The sequence below is a fragment of the Coregonus lavaretus genome (genome assembly GCF_964263955.1).
Source record: "Coregonus lavaretus genome assembly, chromosome: 6".
Taxonomy (NCBI): Eukaryota; Metazoa; Chordata; class Actinopteri; order Salmoniformes; family Salmonidae; genus Coregonus; species Coregonus lavaretus.
Genome location: NC_139993.1, coordinates 19,882,022 through 19,906,381, shown reverse-complemented (window position 1 = coordinate 19,906,381; position 24,360 = coordinate 19,882,022). Strand labels below are relative to the sequence as shown.

The window sequence follows — 24,360 nt, the reverse complement described above, 5'->3', positions numbered from 1 at the left end:
TTGGAAAAGTGGGTGGGGTTATATCCTGCCTGTTTGGCCCTGTCCGGGGGTATCGTCAGATGGGGCCACAGTCCCCCCCCCCCCTCCCCCTCCCCCTCCCCCCTAGGTTTCTTCCTAGGTTCCTGCCTTTCTAGGGAGTTTTTCCTAGCCACCATGCTTCTACATCTGCATTGCTTGCTGTGTGGGGGTTTTAGGCTGGGGTTCTATATAAGCACTTTGTGACATCTGCTGATGTAAAAAGGGCTTTATAAATACATTTGATTGATTTAATTTGATTGACATATGCCAGTAGGTTTGCATGAGAACAGATACAGTTTGCCCTTGTGGAAACAGTTGCAGAGAGCAGTTCCCTGTGTACACCAATAAAATGACTTCCTAAGGTCATGTCAACAAAATGGTGACACTCCTCAGGGCACTGATACCTGGGCCAGATGTAACATACTTCAATATCCCGGCAGATGGGCGAGAGGGGGAAAATAGTAATGGGGAAGGGAGGTTAATGTTTAAACAGTGCTTTCTGCCACTTTGGGCCAGCTGGTGCATTTCACATCACTAAAACCAATCTGCCAGCCAGCCAGCCAAACAACCTGTCAGTCGAGAAAACTAGTTAGTTATTGAGAAAACCAAGTGAGTGAGGAAGTCAGTCATGGAACAGTCTGTCAGTAGCCAATCAGTTATTTCTGCAACAGACTGTAAGTCAGTGAGTCAACTAGTCAGTGATCGAGAAAATTAAATAAGTTAGTAATTAGGTCAGTCAAAGAACAATCAGTCAGTAGCCAATGACTTATTCATATAACAGACTGCCAGTCAGTGAGTCAACTGGTAGGTCATTCGATGGTGATTCGTCTAGTCTTACACAGTCAGTTAGATGACAAATCGGTCTTGAAAGACATGACTGGAAGAGAACAGTCAGTAATCTATCCTTTCAATCAATCAATCAATCAACCTTATAGCAGTCACCCAGGTTGACTTGTCATTTAACCGTTTCTCAAACTGTCGGTTTCTCAAACTCTCTTCGTAGTTCAAAGAGGACAAAGAGAGTTCACTCCGAAATGCAATGGAGGAAATATGAAAATGTTGATACCCACACAGCAGCCTTATTAAAGAATGGCAGCTATGAAAAAAGCTGTAGTACCTGTTTGGCCGCCGTCAGTCAGACAGTGTAATCTAATCGTCTCAGCAGTGTTAGTTTAACACTAAGGCCTCATGTACCGGATTGTTAGGAATAATATCACAGACTGTCTTTTCTGCTCTTTTGTTTGTTTTCCCCTTGCCGATAACAAAAAAGAGAGCAAACCACGGTCGGCATCTGGGGGGAACGATTAGCAAACCACAAGGGCCCAGCGCCTGTCTGAATCCTCTCTGTTCACACAGACAAAGACACACGCACACATATATTCAACCTCGTACACAGATACCATGCCCTCTGCTTGTCTGCATGTCTCTGTTGTCCTCTGCATTTGCACACGCACACACACACTGCATACTACCTCTTCTATTACTTCTACTACTTCTTATTTTGGACATGAGACTTTTATTGTTATTATTGATATTGATTAACGTACTGCATTGTTGAGGGAGCTAGCACATAAGCATTTTGCTGCACCTTTTGTACCTGCTGTAAACTGTGTCCATGACGAGTAAAATTTGATTTGATTTTGATTTGACACAAACAAATAGAACACCATCCGTGGCTGCAATTTTGCCTAGATTGAATAAATTGTGTTTTTGTTTCCATTGCAATCCCTCATCAATCCAGCAACAGAGGATGAAACGATAATAAATGCAAGCCATTAGAGGAATTACCTGCCATTAATGGCAGGAGAGAGCCACTGTACAGCACACCTGTCGGCCTGCCAAATTGAAACAAATCACCTCCATCCCCTATTATCCGCCTAACGAGGATGATATATTGATAATTATGATCATAATTCCTTTATTTGATCATAACTGGCCCTGTTTCCATGACTTCTATTACACACATTTCCTGTTATATAAATAATGTGCCAAGCTGACTCTGAAAACCAGGGTCATGTTCATTAGGCCCCAAATGAAAGAAAGCGGACTGAAACAGGGAGGGACTACCAGGACTTGTCCAATGTCTCATTTTGTGCTGCAAAACTTTTTATAACGTTTTGTTTCCTAATGAACATAAGCCAGTTCTGTGTCAACTCTAGGTCATTATTGCTGGAAGGGACGGTGTCATGAGGTAACATGCACTATGGAGGAAGAGTGTGTGTTGTGTCCTTCAAGTCTCTCCAGGATGAGGAAGAACCTTCAGGAGAAGTGCTTTTTCTCGTATTGTGTTTTCACTTCAGGGTCATTTAGTGTTTGTGGACTCTTATCCCGAATGGTCTCTCACTCCAATCACATTCAGTGAAAAAAGCAACAACAGCAGCCACCATTATTCCCAAAGCGCCTCAATTTGAAGAGTATCTCTCGAGACCAACGCTGTCCTGGTTCATACTGTACAACCTGTGTGAGAACTGGGCCTCTGTGAGTAAATATTTAAATGCAATTTGAATGTCTCCAGTCATGTAGATTTCAAGGGCCATACTCTCATTGGCACCCTAAGGATGTCTACTCAAGTAGACCATGCTACAAGACCATGGTGCTGCTACAAGACCATGGTGCTTGCCTACGGAGCTGTGAGGGGAACGGCACCTCCGTACCTTCAGGCTCTGATCAGTCCCTACACCCAAACGAGGGCATTGCGTTCATCCACCTCTGGCCTGCTGGCTCCCCTACCTCTGCGGAAGCATAGTTCCCGCTCAGCCCAGTCAAAACTGTTCGCTGCTCTGGCACCCCAATGGTGGAACAAGCTCCCTCACGACGCCAGGACAGCGGAGTCACTCACCACCTTCCGGAGACATTTGAAACCCCACCTCTTTAAGGAATACCTGGGATAGGATAAAGTAATCCTTCTACCCCACCCTTACCCCAACCCCAACCCAAAAACAAAAACAAACAAAAAAAACATTGTAAAGTGGTGATCCCACTGGCTATAAGGTGAATGCACCTATTTGTAAGTTGCTCTGGATAAGAGCGTCTGCTAAATGACGTAAATGTAAATGTAGACATCGTCTACAATGAGGCCGTTTGAATTCACCTGAGGTTAATTCTATTTGGTTGTTTAAAATGTACTACTTCCCAACTAGGTGGTGGGCCGACTCCGAAAACAGTGAAGTGGATCGATCTACTGTAGGAGGGAGGGGCAGATTTTTTGCATATGACAATATTCATATGATTAATGTAATATTTGTTGCCACCTTCAATTCTTGCACAAAATGTATACTGAACAAAAATATAAACACAACATGCAACAATTTCAACGATGTTACTGAGTTACAGTTCATATAAGGAAATCAGTCAATTGAAATAAATAAATTAGATCCTAATCTATGGATAAACATGATGCATTCTCTATGGTGGTTATACAAGGCTACTATACAAAGCCTACAAATGATAACGACATTATTTATTATTATAATGATGATCATAATAATAAGTAATGTCGTTATCATTAGTAGGCTTTGTAAAGTAGCCTTGTATAACAACCATCGAGCTGTATTGTAATAATAACAATAATTGTAATAATAACAATAAGAAGGAGATCAAGAAAAAGGAGGAAATAGGAGCGAGAACTGCGTGCATATTATCTGTGACAAACAGGTGCTGTTAGGTTACAATATAACTTTTTCTGCCTGTTTGGAACAGTGTAAACAACACTAAATAAATTATAAGTAGTACCAGTCGGTTCTAATGAAAACAAATTGTAAAGCCTTTATTACAGCATAGCAAAGATTAAAAACAGCCAAATATGTGAAATTGCTTTATCCGACATTTTGCCATTGCATGAGGCTTGGTGCTCACGGAATCAGTAGGTTATTAAACAAACACTCAAACAGGCAACAGAAGCAAGATTTGTTTTATTTCTGTAGATATATATGGATGATTTATAAAGCCAGGCAAATTTAACAGTTAGACAATAAGGCTAAGCCCTATTTGCACGGGACAAGTTTTACTATAGAACGTTGGTTATGTAATTATTACCCCAGAATGTTTTTCAAAACTGCTCCATGTAATTCTTTATTTTTTTCCAATAAATTGACAGTTATGATGGAAGCCTGGAGTTTTTTTTCTCGGCGTGAAAATATTTCAACAAGTCCAGGTGATAACAGGGCTACACTGATAACTCGAGCTTGGTTCCCATGTTTCTAAACCATACAAAACCATCTTTGGTATAGTGTCGCCATAATATGTGTGATCATAAGCATCAGGATATTTTAGCGATCCGCAGTAGACGTCCTAAATGCCACCCAGCCTTCAGATGTGAGCTAAACAGTGCACTTGCACTTGAGATGCGTTTTAAGGCTATGGATACGAAAGTGAAAGTATTATTTCCAAACACTTAGGTCAGTTGTATGCTGCTTAGCGATCTATTAACAGCAAGGGTTATATTAAATAGGCGCAATATTTTTTACTGATGCATTTGGCAATATTCAATTCATACACAAAAAACATATGAACAAAAGCATTCACTGTGAACGTTGATACGTGTAGACCCTTCATATATAGGCTATGAGCAGCACTTCGTTCAATTTATCGAATCAGTTTGACAGGTGTTGCTCAAACAGTGAGCAACACCTGTCAAACTCAGACATTTCTCTCAAACACAGGGATGTTGATTCGCACAGGCCTAGTATTATCAGAGGACCATGGAGTTTGCCAAAAAAACTGTAGGTTATTCTGGCTGGAATTGTTACTCTCCTGCCATGTACAAATTACTGACATGTCAGATTCGGACTGAACAAAAATTACAGATATGTTTTTTTGTTTTGTTTGTACACATAATTACATTTACCGACCACCCCCAGTAAAACTAATCCTGTCCGAATAGGGTTTAAGGCAAGGGCTGTTTCCTCATCTTTGCTGCTGCTGCCTCCACCGTATTGTTCTCAATCCCAATATGCTGGTTAATTTTGCTATTATGCACATAGAACCATAGGGAAACATGCCAATTCTACAGCGAATTGAAGATTATGTTTCAGAACCGGTGACAGCAACCATATCCAACGTGGGAGAAACCGTATTTGTAATAAAATAATATTCGATTTATTAGTGTTGCACCATTATTTTTACATAATATAACCATATACAATTTCAGTATCACATGTCTTGGACTGTGCCATCCCTGTGGCTTCCGCAATGGATTAGTCCACTGAGACAGGCGCAAATCAGACAGGTGTCTTTTGCACCATGAAACATGTTTTATAATTGCGACTGCTCGACTAAAGAAATCTCGGTCGACCAATAGCCTATCGACCAAACAATCGACCAGTTGACTGAATAGGGTCAGCCCTATAGCTTACACATATAGCACACCTTAAAATACAATCTTCTTGTATAATGTGCTCTGCAATAAGATAAACAGAGTTTGATTTCTAAACCAGATGAGTTCTCAAATAGCAACTGCCCAATACCATGGTGGGCATGCATAATATTGGATCTATTGGAATATAAAGTATGGACAATGACAAAGAGCCTGTAGGATTATAGAAAAACCAGTTGGGAAATTAATGTTTGAGTTTCAAATACTATATGTTCAGTGAATGTGATTATATTTAGGGGGTTTAAATTATTAACTTTCCTACTAAAGTTCTGTGCCAAAATCTTGCCAATCAATTCATTATTCTACTAACTATGACTGAGTGTGAGACATGTTTTCCATAATGTAAGTTTTATGCATGTACATTCGAACAAAGAACACCATCACAAATAGTGTTTCACCATTTATTGAGTACAGAGACAAATAGCAAAGATGTCTCAGTATTTGAAGTATTTAAATATAGTGTAACCTACCAATCAATTGCCGTGGAGGGCACGATCTTACAAATGTTGCAGTCCAAAAATGAGAGCTTTACCATCTATGCCAAAAGCCTGGGCCTCTGATGGAGACTGTCATCAATGCATGCTTCAGTATTCCCCCTTCTCTCTAGGGGCATTTGTGTGCCCGGGCCCCATAAGCGTATCGAAAGGTTCCCACCCTGGTCACCAATGTAGCTGACCGATGTATAGCGAGACAAGTGCCTTAACAGAATGCAAGCTAAAGCTTGTGTGGTCCAGAGACGAGAACTCTACCATCTATTGCAAAATCATGGGCTCCTGACGGGGACAATATAATTCTCACCACTGCATGTTACAATAGCAAAATTGAGTCTTTTAGATGCTCAAACAAGCACGTGTATTGTTCAACTCTAAAATGCACTAGACTGTGTAAGACAAAATCTACAAAGAAAAGACAACAGGCAAATGCATATGTGGTCCCAATGTCTAAATAGTGATGGCAGGGCTAGTTCAAACTGCAGTAGGATGGTTGTCCTCACAGGTGAGTGAATCAGCCCATGCTTGGTGAATAGCACTTGGTTGATCGCTGGGAGCAGGAAACAGGAGAGCTGAATAGATCATGTGAGACAAAAGTGAGAGAAAATAATTAATCAAATAAATCGTCACAGCAAAGGAATGTAGTTTGTGAGCTAGAAAATGAACATCCTGATAGTCTGAGGCAGGGTGCTATGCAATCATCCTACTCCAACTATTAACAGGGATAATGTAGGATTTCTTATTTGTCAGTATGAATGACATTTGTGGGTCCTGCATTGATGATTGTATTAGCTTTACACTACTTATCCTATAGATTTTTGTAGTCTTATTATTACTTGGAATAAACTGTTAGCCAAAATGCTCCTTGTCCCGGAATGACATGCTAGCTAGTGATAAAGCTATCTGCTCCTGCTAGCTAGCATCACATCTACTTGTTGTAACTAGCTAGCTAACTAGAAAGCTAGCTACATTACTAAGGTTTATGTGTTCTAAGTTGGGAGTCATTTTACAGCTTACATTGATGGTATCACGTTTCTCTAACTAAACAGTTAAATTACAAATAAATAAATACTTTACCTGACAGCAGATATCTCTCTCGAGCTGTCACCAGCTGTCTTCTACCTTAGGTACGGATAACATGATTGGCAGACGTGATGAGCAGAGATAGTACCATGGACAGTACACAAGTTTTGATTGGTTTACAGATAAGTTCTCAGCTGCGTTTGCCTGTCCAGTTAGCAAACATAAAAGTAAGCATTTTGAAAAAAATTGCTAAAATTGACATTGCCAACAAATGGAAATGTGTTCAGAAGAAATGAATATACACAATATGTAAAAAACAGCTCCTCCCTCGACAGAGATTGATCATCTAAAAAACTAAAGCAGAAAGCTTACTACGACCCACCGCCTAAACCACTCACCCACACTTGACTCCCTTGCCATATCAACGAGGCCTTTTGAACTGAACGAAACTGAATTGAGTTTGATTCATTTAAATCGACTATTCCTCGATTCCCCTACTCACTCTTCTATCTTGCCACATCAATGGGGCCATTTGAGCTGAAAGCAAAACAATTTGAAAGCGAACCAACTTCCCACCACCCATGTCAGTGAAGCCATTTGAACTCAATTAAACCGAACCAAATTTAATTAATCGGAATTGACTCTTTCTTCACTCACTCTGCTGTCATCTGGGCCACAAGATCGAAGGAGGCGAAGCCGGCATTGAGGAAGTTGTCGCGATAGCGGCTCATCTTGATGGCATCCAGCCAGTCTCCCACGGTGGTGAAGGTGGTGTAGTCAGGGACGCATCGGTCGAGCAGGGGCTGCGACACCCTACAGGGGGGGAGGAGGGAGGAGGAGATTGAGACAAAAGAGAGAGGGTTAAGGTCACACCTCGCCTCCAGCACCAATGAAACCTCACCCCCAAACCCCCCAAACGCCACCTCGCTCTCCCCCTCGCTCTCCCCCTCGCTGCCCTTGTAGGGTCAAGGGTCAACTGCCCCCGTCGCCCGACGTAACCACCTTTGGTTACCATTGGATACTGGCTTGGCCGGGCGTGTGTGTGTGTTCTCTTTGGCGTGATGACCAAAGCCAACAAGACAAAAGGCATGCATGCACCAGAATACGGCGAAGGTGGAAAGACATTTCCTCAAGAATCTCCTGGACAGCATGGATATATTTGTGGACTGTCAACATGTGTGTGTGTGTGTGTGTGTGTGTGTGTGTGTGTGTGTGTGTGTGTGTGTGTGTATGTGCACGTGTGTGTATGTATACACCTGTCGACACTCAACGAAGCCCTCGGACTCTCCCAAAAACCCAACCACCCCTGATTGATGTCATAGATAGGGGGGCCACCTTGCAGTTTTAATAAACAGCAGTGGAAGTTTGAAAAGAGAGAGGGAGTGCGAGGGTGAACGATGGAAGGGGAGGGGGGGGATGGGGGGGGTAAGAAAAGGACAAAGAAAAAGTATCTGTCTCTCTCTCTCTCTCTCTCTCTGACCGCTCTCTGCTCTGTTGATCCTTGTCGTCTTTTGATGGCATTAGATTCATTAACAATTAAAGGGGGATAGAAAAAAGAGAGGGAGTGAGTTAATAAGAGTCAATACAGAGGCTCCATTGAAGTGTTGACTGCTGCAGAGGGATAGGAGGAGTGCTCTTTAATAAGGCCTGTGCTTCAGGGCCCCGAGGGTTCGGGCTAGCCACCATCAACCCTCAGACACAGTTCCCTCTTAATAGAGCATTGTTAGCCACTTTCTGAAGTCTCGCGCTGAAGGGGAAGCTATCTAGCCTGATCCGAGATCTGTTTGTGCTATCTTGCCAACTCCTTATGGTCAGTGGAAAGACAGCCCAAACAGAGGATCTGGAATCAGGCTAGAAGCTGTCTAGAGTAGTCAAAGGAAGCCAAAGGCACTGGGAGAGGCCACTAAGACCGTATGTCTCATGTTATGAGGGGCAGTTACCAGAGTGGATACTCCAAAACTGGAGCTCAAATTGCAAAGATGTTGTGACTGTTTCCTCATAGTTTTTGGTTAACGGTTTCCTATTTGAAGACTGTTTCGTTTGTCTTCAGTGTAAGTTGTGAAAGACATGGATCATTGGATTTTTCCGTGTCAGGCAACATGGGTATGCATTATGAAAATACAAAAATGCTCACACACTCACACACTTCCTCACAGGCAGACACACCTGACCGCACAACTCCCCAATCAGTGACAAAATAGCTACCACTAACCACTACAAGGCACTAATGTCACACCAGATGTCACGGCAGCTCATCTCTCACTCACTCTTTCCTCGTTAGGTTTGGCGTGGGGCACACCTCTCCGCTGGCCCATTTAAAATATTTTTGGCAAATAATTCAAAGCGTTCCCGTCTTTTTCACATCACTCTTAATCTAGCTAATTACTAACTAATTACTCTCGCTTAATCTTCTTAGCCATCGCCATAGCTACAGCTCCTGATCCCCAATGGAATCACCCCCCCATTCCTCCTCACCCTCTTCCCCCTTCGGGCTCTTTCCAAGAAAGCTACAGAGGAATGTAGCATGAGGCTATGGCTAAATCTGTGAAACCATCGATCTAAGAACTTCCTTGTAGGAGCTATGGTTGCCTCGAGCGCTTTATTGAGCAACGGCAATTCTACATTTGCATTGATAACATTGACCAGTTTTTTGGTGGCTGAATGTTTTAGCTTTGGGAAGCAATGTGTACTGTAGGCATTGCTGAGTCACTGTGACTCTCATACACTCCTGTCAGTCAATTTGGATAAGGATATTTGTCCAGTGAAAGTGTTATCATTGTCGGCAAGACTCAGGTGATTATTGAAGTCGGGTAACTCTGGTATCACAGTCACAGATAAAAAATGGCATTGTCACTACTAAACCCAAGTCCAGGGGACGCACTGTATTTGCAGTAGACAGCAAACCAAAGAAACCCATTTCACATAAATATATTTCTTCCTATTCTCTATAATGTAATCCATCACATACATTCACTATATATACAAAAGTATGTGGACACCACTTTAAATTAGTGGATTAATTGATGACAGCTGTATAAAATTGAGCACACAGCCATGCAATCTCCATTGACAAACATTGGCAGAATAATGGTCTTACTGAAGAGCTCATTGACTTTCAAGGATGCCACCTTTCCAACAAGTTAGTCAAATTTCTGCCCTGCTACAGCTGCCCCGGTCAACTGTAAGTGCTGTTATTGTGAAGTGGAAATGTCTAGGAGCAACAATGGCTCAATTGCGAAGTGGTAGGCCACACAAGCTCACAGAACGGGACCGCTGAGTGCTGAAGCGCATAAAAATAATCTGTCCTTGGTTGCAACACTCACTACAGAGTTCCAAACTGCCTCTGGAAGCAATGTCAGCACAATAACTGTTCGTCGGGAGCTTCATGAAATGGGTTTCCATGGCTGAGCAGCCACACACAACCCTAAGATCACTATGCGCAATGCCAAGCGTCGGCTGGAGTGGTGTAAAGCTCTCCGCCATTGGACTCTGGAGGAGTGGAAACGCATTCTCTGGAGTGATGAATCACGTTTCACCATCTGGCAGTCCGTCGGACGAATCTGGGTTTGGCGGATGCCAGGAGAACGCTACCTTCCCCAATGCATAGTGCCAACTGTAAAGTTTGGTGGAGGAGGAATAATGGTCTAGGGCTGTTTTTCATGGTTTGGGCTCGGCCCCTTAGTTCCAGTGAAGGGAAATCTTAACGCTACAGCATACAATTACATAGTAGACGATTCTGTGCTTCCAACTTTGTGGCAACAGTTTGGGGAAAGCCCTTTCCTGTTTCAGCATGACAATGCCCCCGTGGACAAAGCGAGGTCCATACAGAAATGGTTTGTTGAGATCGGTGTGGAAGAACTTGACTGGCCTGCACAGAGCCCTGACGTCAACCCCATCGAACACCTTTGGGATGAATTGGAAAGCCGACATCAGTGCCCGACTTCACTAATGCTCTTGTGGCTGAATGGAAGCAAGTCCCCGCAGCAATGTTCCAACATCTAGTGGAAAGCCTTCCCCAGAAGAGTGAAGGCTGTTATAGCAGCAAAGGGGGGACCAACTCCATAATAATGCCCATGATTTTGGAATGAGATGTTCGACGAGCAGGTGTTCACATACTTTTGATCATGTAGTGTATATGAATAACTATCACAAAGGAGTTAGAAGCAAACAAGAGAAAAGTCTATAAAACCAAGCCTTTTCACCCCATGGACGAGTCTCTTCTAGCCTATACATGGAAGCAAATTCAGATGGCAGCTGCCCCTATGTGGTATTGAACTTGCTACCTTCGTGCATAGTGGTATGACTGAGGTAAGATGAGATACATGCTACATACTTTAAGCCAGTACTTAGAGTTGCAAAATTCCCAGGTTTTCTAGAAATCCTGGTTGGAAGAATCCCAGGATATGGTTATTCTGGAAAACCTGTGGGATTTTGCAACCAGCACCAGATTGAAGTAGCTGCTAACTAGGCTGAGATGTGGCAGACTGTTTGACAGTTGATAGGCTTACCCGGAAGATTGCGTGCTGCTGGTGACCACCTTGAGGCTGGCGGCGTTGCGGATGAGCTTGTCCAGAGTTGCTACGATCTGGGAGAACTTAGGCCGAAGGTTCCTTTCCTTGACCCAGCAGTCGAGCATGAGCTGGTGCAGCGCTGTGGGGCAGTCCATGGGCGGGGGCAGCCGGTAGTCCTGCTCCACTGCGTTGATCACCTGGAGGGTTGGAGAAGAGTTAGATTGACAAGTGGGCTAGAATGAGACCTGGATCAAAATATATAGGTAAAATCTAGGGAATTATGGTTTTGAATTATGAGACTAGAAAAGGATAAGAAACAGGGTGATGACTGGGGAGAGAAGGGATGGGAGAGAAGGTGGGTTTAGAGTCAAGATAAGAAGAGTCAGGAGAGAGGGAGGGAGGGGGAAGATAAGAGAGAGCATGAGAAGGGAGAAGGGGGCAGGGGAGAGGAGGAAAGGGAAGGGAAGGGAAACAGAGAAGGAGAGTGACAGGTTGAAGATGTTACAGTGTTTTTCAGGAACGTTGAAGTCAACGTAAGCAAAGTCAAGTCCAGTAAAGTAAATTAAAGTAAGTTCCACTCACATCCTGGTTGCTCATGTCCCAATATGGCCGCTCTCCGTACGACATCACTTCCCACATGACGATGCCGTAGCTCCACACATCACTGGCCGAGGTGAACTTCCTGTAGGCGATGGCTTCGGGGGCCGTCCAGCGAATAGGAATCTTGCCTCCCTGTGGATATGCGAATGAGTAGGTGAGTGTGAAATACTGGGGATGAAGTCACACACACAGAGTTACACACATACAGAGGGAAGAGAGGGTGAGACAAACTTACACCGTTTGAGACACGTTTGATATTGATAAGATGCCAGGTAAAACTGAGGGATACACAAATACGTATACACACACTCATACACACATAAACACACAAAACTCTGAAAAACAAGTGCATTGTGAATCTTATTGACTGTACAATTTGTGATTGAATACAAAAAAGGAAAAAAAGAACACACTGATGAAAAACTGAAACACACACTAAAACCAATTTATTACCATTCATTCAAGACTTGACAAACAGCATACTGTATATACAAAAGTATGTGGACACTCCTTCAAATGAGTGGATTTGGCTATTTCAGCCACACCCATTGCTGACAGGTGTATCAAATCGAGCACACAGCCATGCAATCTCCATAGACAAACATTGGCAATAGAATGGCCTTACTGAAGAGCTCAGTGACTTTCAACGTGGCACCGTAATAGGATGTAAACTTTCCAACAAGTCAGTTCGTCAAATTTCTGCCCTGCTAGAGCTGCCCCGGTCAACTGTAAGTGCTGTTATTGTGAAGTGGAAATGTCTAGGAGCAACAACGGCTCAGCCGTGAAGTGGTAGGCCACACAAGCTCACAGAACAGGACCACTGAGTGCTGAAGCGAGTAAAAATCATCTGTCCTTGGTTGCAACACTCACTACCGAGTTCCAAACTGCCTCTGGAAGCAATGTTAGCACAAGAACTGTTCGTCGGGAGCTTCTTGAAATGGGTTTCCATGGCTGAGCAGCCACACACAAGCCTAAGATCACCATGCGCAATGCCAAGCGTCGGCTGGAGTAGTGTAAAGCTCGCCGCCATTGGATTCTGGAGCAGTGGAAACGCATTCTCTGGAGTGATGAATCACGCTTCACCATCTGGCAATCCGGTGGATGAATCTGGGTTTGGTGGATGCAAGGAGAACGCTAACTGCCCGAATGTATAAATCAAATCAAATTTTATTTGCCACATGCGCTGAATACAACAGGTGTAGACTTTACAGTCAAATGCTTACTTACAAGCCCTTAACCAACAAATAGTCCGGGTAGCCATGATTTGCTGTTCAGGAGTCTTATGGCTTGGGGGTAGAAGCTGTTAAGAAGCCTATTGGACCTAGACTTGGTGCTCCGGTACCGCTTGCCGTGCGGTAGCAGAGAGAACAGTCTATGACTAGGGTGGCTGGAGTCTTTGATAATTTTTAGGGATTTCCTCTGACACGGCCTGGTATAGAGGTCCTGGATGGCAGGATAGAGGTCTAGGCTTTGTCGTGCCCTCTTCACGACTGTCTTGGTGTGTTTGAACCATGATAGTTTGTTGGTGATGTGGACACCAAGGAACTTGAAGCTCTCAACCTGTTCCACTACAGCCCCGTCGATGAGAATGGGGGCGTGCTCAGTCCTCTTTTTCCCTGTAGTCCACAATCATCTCCTTTGTCTTGGTCACGTTGAGGGAGAGGTTGTTATCCTGGCACCACACGGCCAGGTCTCTGACCTCCTCCCTGTGGGCTGTCTCATCGTTGTCGGTGATCAGGCCTACCACTGTTGTGTCGTCGGCAAACTTAAAGGGAGTACTGGAGGGGACTGGACACGCACCCCTGAGGGAACCCCGTGTTGAGGATCAGCGTGGCAGATGTGTTGTTACCTACCCTTACCACCTGGGGGCGGCCCGTCAGGAAGTCCAGGAACCAGTTGCAGAGGGAGGTGTTTAGTCCCAGGGTCCTTAGCTTAGTGATGAGCTTTGAGGGCACTGTGGTGTTGAACGCTGAGCTGTAGTCAATGAATAGCATTCTCACGTAGGTGTTCTTCTTGTCCAGGTGGGAAAGGGCAGTGTGGAGTGCAATAGAGATTGCATCATCTGTGGATCTGTTGGTGCGGTATGCAAATTGGAGTGCCAACTGTAAAGTTTGGTGGAGGAGGAATAATGGTATGGGGCTGTTTTTCATGGTTCGGGCTAGGCCCATTATTTCCAGTGAAGGGAAATCTTAACGCTACAGCATACAATGACATTCGAGACGAATCGGTGCTTCCAACTTTGTGGCAACAGTTTGGGGAAGGCCCTTTCCTGTTTCAGCATGACAATGCCCCCATAGACAAAGCGAGGTCCATACAGAAATGGTTTGTCGAGATCGGTGTGGAAGAACTTGACTGGCCTGCACTGACCTCAACCCCATCGAACACCTTTGGGATGAATTGGAAGAGTGAAGGCTGTTGTAGCAGCAAAGCGGGGGACCAACTCCATATTAAAGACCATGATTTTGGAATGAGATGTTCGACGAGCAGATGTCCACATACTTTTGGTCATATGTGTGCCCACACACATGCATACACACACACTACCACAGCGTCCTTCACACTCACCAGTGAGCTGGTGTAGGTGGGGTCCGTGGCGTCATCTTCGAGGAAGCGCGACAGGCCGAAGTCAGACACCTTACACACCAGGTTGCTGTTGACCAGGATGTTGCGTGCAGCCAGGTCCCGGTGGACGTAGTTCATGTCAGACAGATACTTCATGCCCGCGGCGATGCCACGCAGCATGCCCACAAGTTGGATCACTGTGAACTGCCCGTCATTGAGCTGGCAAAGACAGAGAGATAGAAAGACAAAGATAAGCAAGCATTATATATTATTATTCAATAATTAGTTTAAATGTTTAACATACTCCTATTCCTCTGTAGCTCAATTGGTAGGGCATGGTGCTTATAACGCCAGGGTAGTGGGTTTGATCCCCAGGACCACCCATACCTAAAAAATGTATGCACGCATGACTGTAAGTCGCTTTGGATAAAAGCGTCTGCTAAATGGCATATTATATTATTATTATTCCCATCTCTTTCCCGCTCTCTCTTTTTCCTACCAACTATCTCTTTTGTTTTGTCTCTTGCTCTCTCACAGTTTTTATCCCTCACTCGCTTTCTTATTTCCCCATCTCTCTACCTGTCTCCCCTCTAGCTCTCCTTCTGTTTCTCTCATGTCTCCTGTTTCACCCCTTTCTCTCTACCCTCTTTCTCCTTCCTTCCCTCCATCTCGCTCTCCCTCTATCTTCCGCTCTCTCTCTCTCCTTCTCAGTGTCAGATAATGTTTTATATGAAAGAGAGGCAGTGGTTCACAGGCTAGTGAAACATCTGTAAATGTCAGAGATAGCGAGAGGAGCGGCACATTTGTCAGATACTGTCAACAGACGAGGGTTAGGGCCTTTTCCACAGAGATGGAGAGGGTGTGGAACATTATTAGGGAAGATTAGGGAGACATGTTTGGGTGCTTTGGCTTGGTTGCAGTGCAGATGATGTGAAGATTACAGATACACATTTATGAAGTGTGTTCAAGAGTGTCAGTTCTCTGGGTGTTTTTATATAGTGCATGTTCTTGGTTTCAATGGATTTAGTATGGAGATTGACAGCAAGGTAGGCCTTTGTTGTCATGAAAACATTTTGGGGTTACAGTAGGTGGTGGGTAATGTTAGCAATATGTGAAATTATGTTTGCTTTTTATTACCATTGCCAAACCCTGAGCTCAATGTTTCATATCATTAACTAATTCTAAACATATCCTTGTGTGTGTGTGTGTGCACCCACCAAATTATTATTATTATTATTATTATTATTATTATTATTATTATTATTGATTAATTATTGTGTGTGTTCCACAGGTTCTCTTACCCTCAAGAAAGAGTCCAGTGCCCCGTTCTCCATAAACTCTGTGACAATCATGACTGGTCGGCTCTTGGTGACCACGCCTTCCAATCGAATGATGTTGGGGTGGTCGAACTGTCCCATGATGCTCGCTTCGCTCAGGAAATCCCGCCTCTGCCGGTCGGTGTAGCCCACCTTGAGTGTCTTGATAGCCACAATGATCTCACGTCGGCCGGGTAGCTTGCAACGCCCGCGACACACCTCCCCAAACTCTCCTGTGAGAGCGAGGAATGGGGGACAGCGAGAGAGAGAGAGAGAATAGAGAGAGAGACGGAGGGGGGAAGAGAGGAAGGATCGGAAGAGTGGAGGAGAGTGGGGGAGAGAGGGGAGAGGGACAGTTTACTGGTTAGAACCAAGGAAGGGAAGCGGGAGACTGCGCGAGAGAGGGGCTAGGAGTGGCAGAGAAAAGGGGGGATGAAAGAGGAGGGGGAGAGTGAGGGATGGCCGAGGGAGAACTAAAAACGTAGTGATGAGTGGGTTAGCGTGGGTAGTTTGGGGGTGGGGGTAAAGCTTGATAAGAGAGTGGGGAGGTGGGAGGCTAGGGATATAGGTGGGGGTAGAGGGTTGGTTGGGGAGATTAGGCTTCTGAGGGGGCAGGGGCAGGGGCGTAAGAAGAGGCTGGAGGCGAGAGAAGTGTGTGAGAGAGAAGTGTGTGTGAGAGAGAAAGAGAGAGAGAGAGAGAGAGAGAGAGAGAGAGAGTGTGTGTGTGCGAGAGAGGTAAACAAGGGAAGTGAAGGAGAAGGGAGGGGGTGGAGGGAGGGAGGGTAAAGGTGAGGAGCAACAGGGTTTGGGGTTTGTCACTTAAGGCGAAGGCTGGGAAGCGACGGGTTCAAGTAGCAGCAGTAGATGTTAAGCCATCGTTGTGGTAGTGGTAGCAGTAGTAATAGTAGAGCGGAGGGGGCTCAACTGCAGGCGAAGTACACCTCAAAATCCAAATTCCCATCACCACAAGCCTTCATTCGGCTCAGATACAAGGCTAATTCTGAGTCGACAACAGTCCTGCAGTATTACTAATATTTCAAAATATCAAGATTTTAAGATTCAAGATTTCTAACTAGCACATCAAAAAGGGGTGGAGGGAAGGAGCAAGGGTGATCTAGAAGTAAACAGGAAGGATGGCCACATATGAAAATAAGCCAATAAGTGATGAGGTCAAGGGTCAAAGGGACTTTGGAGTGGCCCCCTTTTAGAGTGGCCCTCGAGACACTTAAAGAGGGGGGCGGAGTTTAGAGATGAACAATCCTGGCCCTGGAAGGCTGCTGTTCTAGCTTCTTGAACAGCCAATCAACTCTCCAAGATGATGATTAAGTCAGTTAGATTCAAATAGGGGAGCTAATCAATTGAAGTGATTGATTAATGACAGTTGAACAAACAAAATAACTTCCTACTACAGAGCACCTCTCCAGGACCAGGAATGGGCCGTTCTTAGAGGTTAAAGGTTTAATAAAACAAAGAGATTCACAAAGACAAAAAGTGGGGAAAGTAGGTAGTAATCATAAAGGCACTTAGGTGCCAAACTAAGAGGGAGTTACAGTTGTGAGTGAAGCGAATTAGGGGGGTGCTAGGACGCAACATTTTCTGCAAAGGTGTAAGTCCGTATTTGTGATTGGGGGGTGGGGGTGGGGCGCTGATAGTGCTGGGGGGATGCAGGGGTTTAAGGCGGGGTTGGGACGATGAATTGAGTGAAAGTACCGCTTGGCGTGAAGTCCTCTAACGGTATGGCCTGGAGGTGACTAGCATTCTTCCCCCTGTAGCTCAGGAGCTTTTGTTGGTTACCTGCGCCAATGACTTCCTCAATCTTCACGCAGGAGATGTCGATCTCCTTGGCAAACTCGCGGACGGCCTCATTGGGGTCCTCATAGGTGAAGGGGTCGATATAGACCTTCATTCCCGGCGTGACTATAGGGGATTCAATAGTGGGAATAATCACATGAATCAAGGCCGTCAAGCAGAAATTACCATTCAAAATTATATGTACAGCATTGATTGTTAACCAATGAAATGCATGAAGGCAGCCTATGGGTTGTTATGAAAGCTTTGCTTCTAATGATAATGGATTGGATTAACAGAAGATTTTACAGTCGAGGCACAAAACCAATGAGATCCACAACCACTACACTCTTAGAAAAATGGGTTCCAAAAGGGTTCTTCGGCTGTCCCCAGAGGAGAACCCTTTTTGGTTTCAGGTAGAACCCTTTTGAGATCCATGTAGAACCCTCTGTGGAAAGAGTTCTACATGGAACCGAAAAGGTTTCTTCAGAGGGTTCTTCCATCGTCCCAGTCGGTATTAAATAGAACGTTGCGGCCCCGCCCGCCTGTGGGGAAAACAGCCCTTGGTTATCTTGGTTACCCAATTGACTCACAGCAAAAACATCACCCTTTTCAACCGCAATTTTCTTGATGTCTGCTTGTTTTAGTCATTTACAAAACAACATTTAAGAAAAGTACAACATGTCTAAAAGATGACTTTTCAACATTGCCTGCTCCCAAGCGTTCTCACTACTTAGAAAAACGTAATATTTTAGGGCTTCCCTCATGCCCCTTTTCATGATGGCGCTAATGTTAGCTACGTGAGTGAGTGCTAGCTAAATTTAGTTACCAACCAGAACATTAAGCTAGCCAAGACCAACAACACAAACAAACAGAATATATAGCTACAAGTAGTGAGTGGAGTTACAAACGGACTATACTAAACAAGTTAAATCTCTAACCTGTGATGAAATGTTTTCCACACACATAGCTACATGTAGCCTACTTGGACATTATGTCCCCACATTTCCCACTCTTCCACACCGAATAGCCTGAAGCCACAGGGCTCTTCTCGCAGGCTCTATTTCCCTATTTGTGAGCATTGCGAACCATAGGTTGGAATTTTAAACCTGGTTACATTGAACAACACAGCAGCTTTTCAGCATGTTTTGTTATTTCTGTAAAACAAAAAATCAGTGATGAAGTTGGCTTTTTTACAATGGGGGTCAATGGGAAAGAATGTTTGTTTTCCCCAATTTGTGGGCGTGATCGAGGGGAATTCCTTCTTATGACATGAATATCGACTCAGAGTATGGGGACAGCCGGTTAGGTTCTAGATAGCACCTTTTTTTTCTAAGAGTCTACCGATGCTGCTTATATAATCTGTGCCTGTTATATGAAATAAACCGTCTTTTCCATTATGTGGATATAGGATGCTTGTGTTATGACTGGCTTTTGACACGTAGTGTGTGGATATACTGTTGGATGTAAGTCTAGCTCAGAGGGCGGCGGTTAGAATGTGGAGCATGTGGATAGCTTATAATGGAGGACAGGCAGTAGAGACTTACTGTACTGCTGCAGTTTCTCTGTGTACTCCGACTCAGAGCCATTCCTCTGCTTCCTTTGGGGCAAACCAGAGTAAAAACACAAAGTCAGTCAAGTGCCGTATGTTGCAATACTCAATGGAGCAGGATTTTGTGGAGATGATTTCGGCAGTAGAAATAGAGAATTGCACTGTATTGCTGCTCACTATGATATCTTTATATTCAAAGCTAAGAAATACAGAATTTCAAGGTAAAACTACAAAATAAGAGAATATATCGGACAGGGAAAGTAGGACTCTGTTTGTATGTCTGAAATGGCAGCTGAGAGAAAACATAATGGCCCAATACGAGAAGTGAAGGACAAAGCCTCATCCAATGGCAGCCTCAGCTGTCTCCCTCAACACCCAGCTTAACACTCCCTCCTGCACGCTGGTTCAGACTAATAAACTGTTCACTCCCAATCACCCCCATATCCTCTATTCATTCTCCTCTTTCATCAGTATCTGTCCATTAATGCGGGGGAGACGGCTATGACAGGGCGAGGGGGGTGGGGTTGTTGAAATTACATGTTAATGTGGTTCCTTTGTTGTCTAACCAGTAACCGGGGCAATAATACCCGCCGGTGATTTGCATCTCATTTCCAATTCAAATGCAGTTACGGAAAATGCCAAGGAGGCTCTGAGTTTTCCCTCTTTTTTTTCTCTTCTCTAGTGGCAGATGCTAGCGAGCTAAGCTAAGACAAAGAAAGAGACTATTCAGCCTGACAGGGCCCGGGCCTGTCAGAGCGGGCGGCTCACAGCGAACCATGCCACCGCCGCCGTGAAGGCGGGTGAGTGCCAGCCAGTCACCAAAAGGGAGGGTGTCAAACTTGTATGCTTCGCCAACCTGCAGCCTCCCAGTGACAGATGAGTAGTACTACGTAGAGTTGAAAGACCATGGTGAGGCCAAGCCAGGCTTTTACAGGAACTGAATGGACATTAAAGTTAAATGGACTAATATCCTACAAGTGAATAGGAGTCAATAGGAATCAATAGGGATGGGCCGTGTCCAGGTTTTTGGGACCGGGCACTCGATGACAAGGGCATGAGGGCAGGCCTATTAGCTTCTAGCAGCTGCAGCTCATGCTGTGTCCAGTGGGCTAGCCTAGTGAAGGATTGGGAGGGAAATCTGTATGGACTATCCACTGGATAGAGCTAATCTCCTACTCACAAAACTCTTAGTTAACATTTCCATTTTGTTTTTGTGTGGGGGTTTCAATCTGTAAATCAAATATGCCAGGAATTGCCAGAAATATGGTGTTTTCTCACTTGCTAACATTGCTATGCTAACATTGTTTCATCCACAAACTGAAGTATGGCTTATTGCATGAGCTTGGTGAACTGCTTTTGATCATGTTTATCAATGGGGTAAATCCTAGAACAAAAAATGAACTTGGCTTCAACTTCAGACGTAGATGCTTTTTCAACGTTGTCTAAACGACAAAGTGTTCACTGGGTAGTATCGACTATGTTTATTCTCACCTGAGGCAGACGATGGCGATGACGACGACAGCGATAATGAAGACTAGACTTGCAGTGGCCGAACCCACAATAAGGGGCAGCTGCTCCTGAAGAGACTTCTTGGGGTCACCTAGAGGTCAAGAGGTTAGATGTCAGGGTTACCCAAAGAACCTGTCACCACTATCACATAAATACACACTACACCCACACGGCCCTCACACCCTCCGACTAGGCGAATGCCGACGATACTTTGTCCTTGTGATGTATACGTGCATCTCCCGCCTGTATATGTACAGATGTAGGATCTTAATTTGAGCCAGTTTGCTACAGCAGGAAATGTGAATTATTATGGGGATATTATTAATGGACATTTTTGTAGGGGTTGATACATTTTTCGTAAGGGAAAATCAAGTCTGAAATTTCAAAGTGGAAATTACAAACTTCAGAAGCCTTTTTAAACCTCAAATACACTACAAGTTTATCGTTTCCTGCATTGCAGGAAAGTTCTCCTGCAACAGGGTGCTGAAATGAAGACCCTACATCTGTATAGGCTTTCAACCCTACACTTCAGCTACTCCTAGAAACCACTCCTACACTTACTCCTAGAAACCATATGCTTATGTAAAGACAGGCATGCCCTTGTGTTCACCACTCTACATCAAAGAGAATGGGAAGGATGTTTGCAGTTTCCCAGTGTACGTTTTGTATGTTTCAACCTTTAGATTCACAATACAGTACTCTAGCCTAACTGGCTCTAATATAAACTGGAATGACAGTCAAATAATGGGAGACATTGTCATAAATGATTAGGCAGACAGGCACCAAAGGTTTATTATTTCAATGATAAGCCTAAAGAAGTATAAACCTTTTGTAAGGCTTTTGAGCCTCTACATACTTACAGTATAAGCGGGGGCACAGGACTAGGAAGTGGAGGTAGGAAGTAAGTGATGTAATATGGTCAGTTAGCCGATGCGTTAATCCAAAGCAATTTACAATGAACACATATACAATAGGCTATATGAGGCCTTCGCAACAAGCAAACCCACAACCTAGTGTTGCAAGCACCGTGCTGCTACCAAGTTGTCAGTCATCATCGCAACCACAAGAGATGTGAACCTGTTTTTCAGTGTGTGAGAATTTTAGTAGTATTCTGATGCAAGCTTGTGTCAATGCCGTCCTTGTATGTGTCTTAGACTATTGACAAACCCCAATTTCCACTCATGGGGAGCAATAAAGTTCATTCAATCGTACTTTTTAGGTTGGTGCTGAAGTCGGCGGGGCTGCTATAGCGGCCATACCCAGCCACTGTGCGGGCCCGGACCTGGATCACGTATGGCGTGCCCGTCTTGAGCCCCTCGATGCGGGCAGAGCTCCTTTGGGCTGTCATGGTGTGAGCGATGGCCTCACCCTGGTCCTGCCAAACCAAACACACAGAGAATGGTTAAGAAATGCTTCAAAAATGTACTAAACAAACAACATCCCCTCATTCATCATCACCTTCCATCATCGCCTTCCCTCCACCCGTTTTGTGGCGCATTCCGTGTCCAACAAGGCAGCGCGAGGCGAGAGTAGCTGGAGAGCTTTAATCGGTGAGTACAACACAACAATAAACATAGAGAGAGACACTAACCAGGTTTCCAACCTTTTTATGCGAGTAAAGTACATGTCAAATAAAACATGTCACGACAGGGCTGATGGAAACAGCAAATTTGTCGGTAAACTTTCCATTTGTCGACAAATCAAAATACGCTAGACAAGATGGTAAACTTGGAGTCACGGGATATGTTGTGTGGTCCTCCCACTACAACTGGGGAAAGCATGCAGTTATATACAAATAAGTTATGATGAACTTCACAGAGTGGTGTACAGTAGGTATCCTACCCATACTGTATCTGCAAACTGTTGGTTAGAGTGCACGTGCCAAGACCAGAGTGGGCACATTCGCTATATAACACAACATTTATTTTGACAAAACCACCAGTAGAGTTAAAAATGTGATGAAAACCCATTTAACTTGTATTTTTTATTCATTACATAGGAATGTAACCACAAAAGCAATATTTATGTGCACTACGTCATCACGCACAGCCTTTTATCCTCAACAAGTCAATTTGATAGAAACAGAACTCTAGTAGGAAAATGCACATATTGTTTTTATGCAGATTTTAGAATATTTGCATGGGGGGTAAACAGAAAAGAAAAGGAGGAGGAATTGGGAGGGGAAGAAGGAAGGAAGGCAGAAAGGAAGGACCAACAAAACGGCGGGCGGACAGAGGGACGGGATTAAGACTTTGTCATAACTGTTGTTATTATTGTTGTGGTGTTGAATTATTTCCTATGGGGCAATATTATTACAGCATGCAACAGAGGCAGAAATAAGACTTGTGAAATAGGATGTGGAATTAAGAAGCGTTGATTTACATTGTTGTTTACCTTCTCATGGTACTTAATCTCGTAATCCAGAATGATTCCATTGGGTTTCTCAGGGGGCAGCCAGGAAAGACTCATGGTGCTCGCTGTGGCCCCCATCAGTTGAACTGTAGGTACTGCAGATGGAGCTGTAAGAGAGGGGTAGAGGGAAGGAAAAATGCACTTTAATTCACTATTGTGTGTTTTACGAGTTTTACACCCTTTGTATATCTATTTGATTTGATTTGACAAGCCTAAGCATATTGATGCTTTGTGATGTGCTGTGCTTGCTATACTTGGTATGCTATGCAGCCAGCCCTTCTCTCCCTATAGCTCTGCTGATCCTTTTCCAACTCCGCTGGGAGACAAGGGATCTGTGATTCTTTCTCAGCAACGAGGGAATCAATCAACAAACTGGTAGCGCTTAGTATTTGGAAGATCCAGTACACACCCTGTGCGGCACACACACACGCACGCACACATGCACACGCACGCACGCACTCACACATAAACGACTCCACCCACATCAGGTTCAGTTCTCTACCCACTCTTTTATTTGTGACCTGTGTATGACTACACAAACAGCAGTCTGTCACTCTCTCTTCCTTTCTAAGTCCAGGCTTGTTTTGTTTCTGAGTCACTCCCATGTACTCTCCCCAGATCCCTCCTCACCTCCCTAGTTCCTACCCTATCATTCTCATTTATATAACATCCATTGTCCCTTCAGTCCTTTTTTAGTACGCTCAAAAATGTCCCCCTCTTTTTTAATGATTCCCTTCCCCAGTTTCATCTGTCTCTTTTCCTCCTAATATTCCCTACTGTACCATTGCATCACCCCCCCCCGGCCTTGTCATTGTCACCACCACCACCACACTAGACCTCCCTGTCTCTCTCTCCCCGCTTTCTCTCTTTCTTCTCTAAACCGAAGCTCCATCCCCACATAGTAGCCTACCACCAGCCACCCATCCCTCCCTGAAAATCTCAAACCTCTCCCCATAGAGAATCCTCCCTGGGCAGATTCCCCGGTCACTGGGGTCCTCCTCCTGGCCGAGACACTGGGGAATAACCAGTAACCATGGTGGGCCTCACATGGCTTATCGCCTGTATTTATTTTTGGTCTTAAAAGGTGAATGTGGAGAGCCCTGAGAGAATGGTAGGGAATCTAAGGATAATCTGATCGGGGTGGTGCCTCTCCTGCCCCCAGCCTGCTCCCCCCTGACCTACACTCCTCCTGGGGGGTGCATCG

The 24,360-nt window shown here is 44.5% G+C and overlaps 1 protein-coding gene across 3 annotated transcripts in view; it reads right to left on the bottom strand.

Moving 5' to 3' along the window:
• Positions 1 to 24,360, bottom strand: part of LOC311130481 (ephrin type-B receptor 3-like) — a gene marked incomplete at its 5' end in the record, with an annotated part of 101,758 nt that overhangs the window by 6,121 nt on the left and 71,277 nt on the right. The window contains 10 exons of one of the 3 annotated variants that reach the window (XM_084163218.1): positions 7,564 to 7,719; positions 11,415 to 11,614; positions 12,000 to 12,149; positions 14,583 to 14,798; positions 15,881 to 16,128; positions 17,690 to 17,824; positions 19,231 to 19,283; positions 20,727 to 20,835; positions 21,957 to 22,119; positions 23,139 to 23,263. In XM_084163218.1, coding sequence (XP_084019344.1) covers positions 7,564 to 7,719; positions 11,415 to 11,614; positions 12,000 to 12,149; positions 14,583 to 14,798; positions 15,881 to 16,128; positions 17,690 to 17,824; positions 19,231 to 19,283; positions 20,727 to 20,835; positions 21,957 to 22,119; positions 23,139 to 23,263 — 1,555 coding nt within the window. The remainder of the gene's footprint in view (positions 1 to 7,563; positions 7,720 to 11,414; positions 11,615 to 11,999; positions 12,150 to 14,582; positions 14,799 to 15,880; positions 16,129 to 17,689; positions 17,825 to 19,230; positions 19,284 to 20,726; positions 20,836 to 21,956; positions 22,120 to 23,138; positions 23,264 to 24,360) is intronic. The other 2 variants (XM_084163219.1, XM_084163220.1) reach the window with 2 other exon arrangements.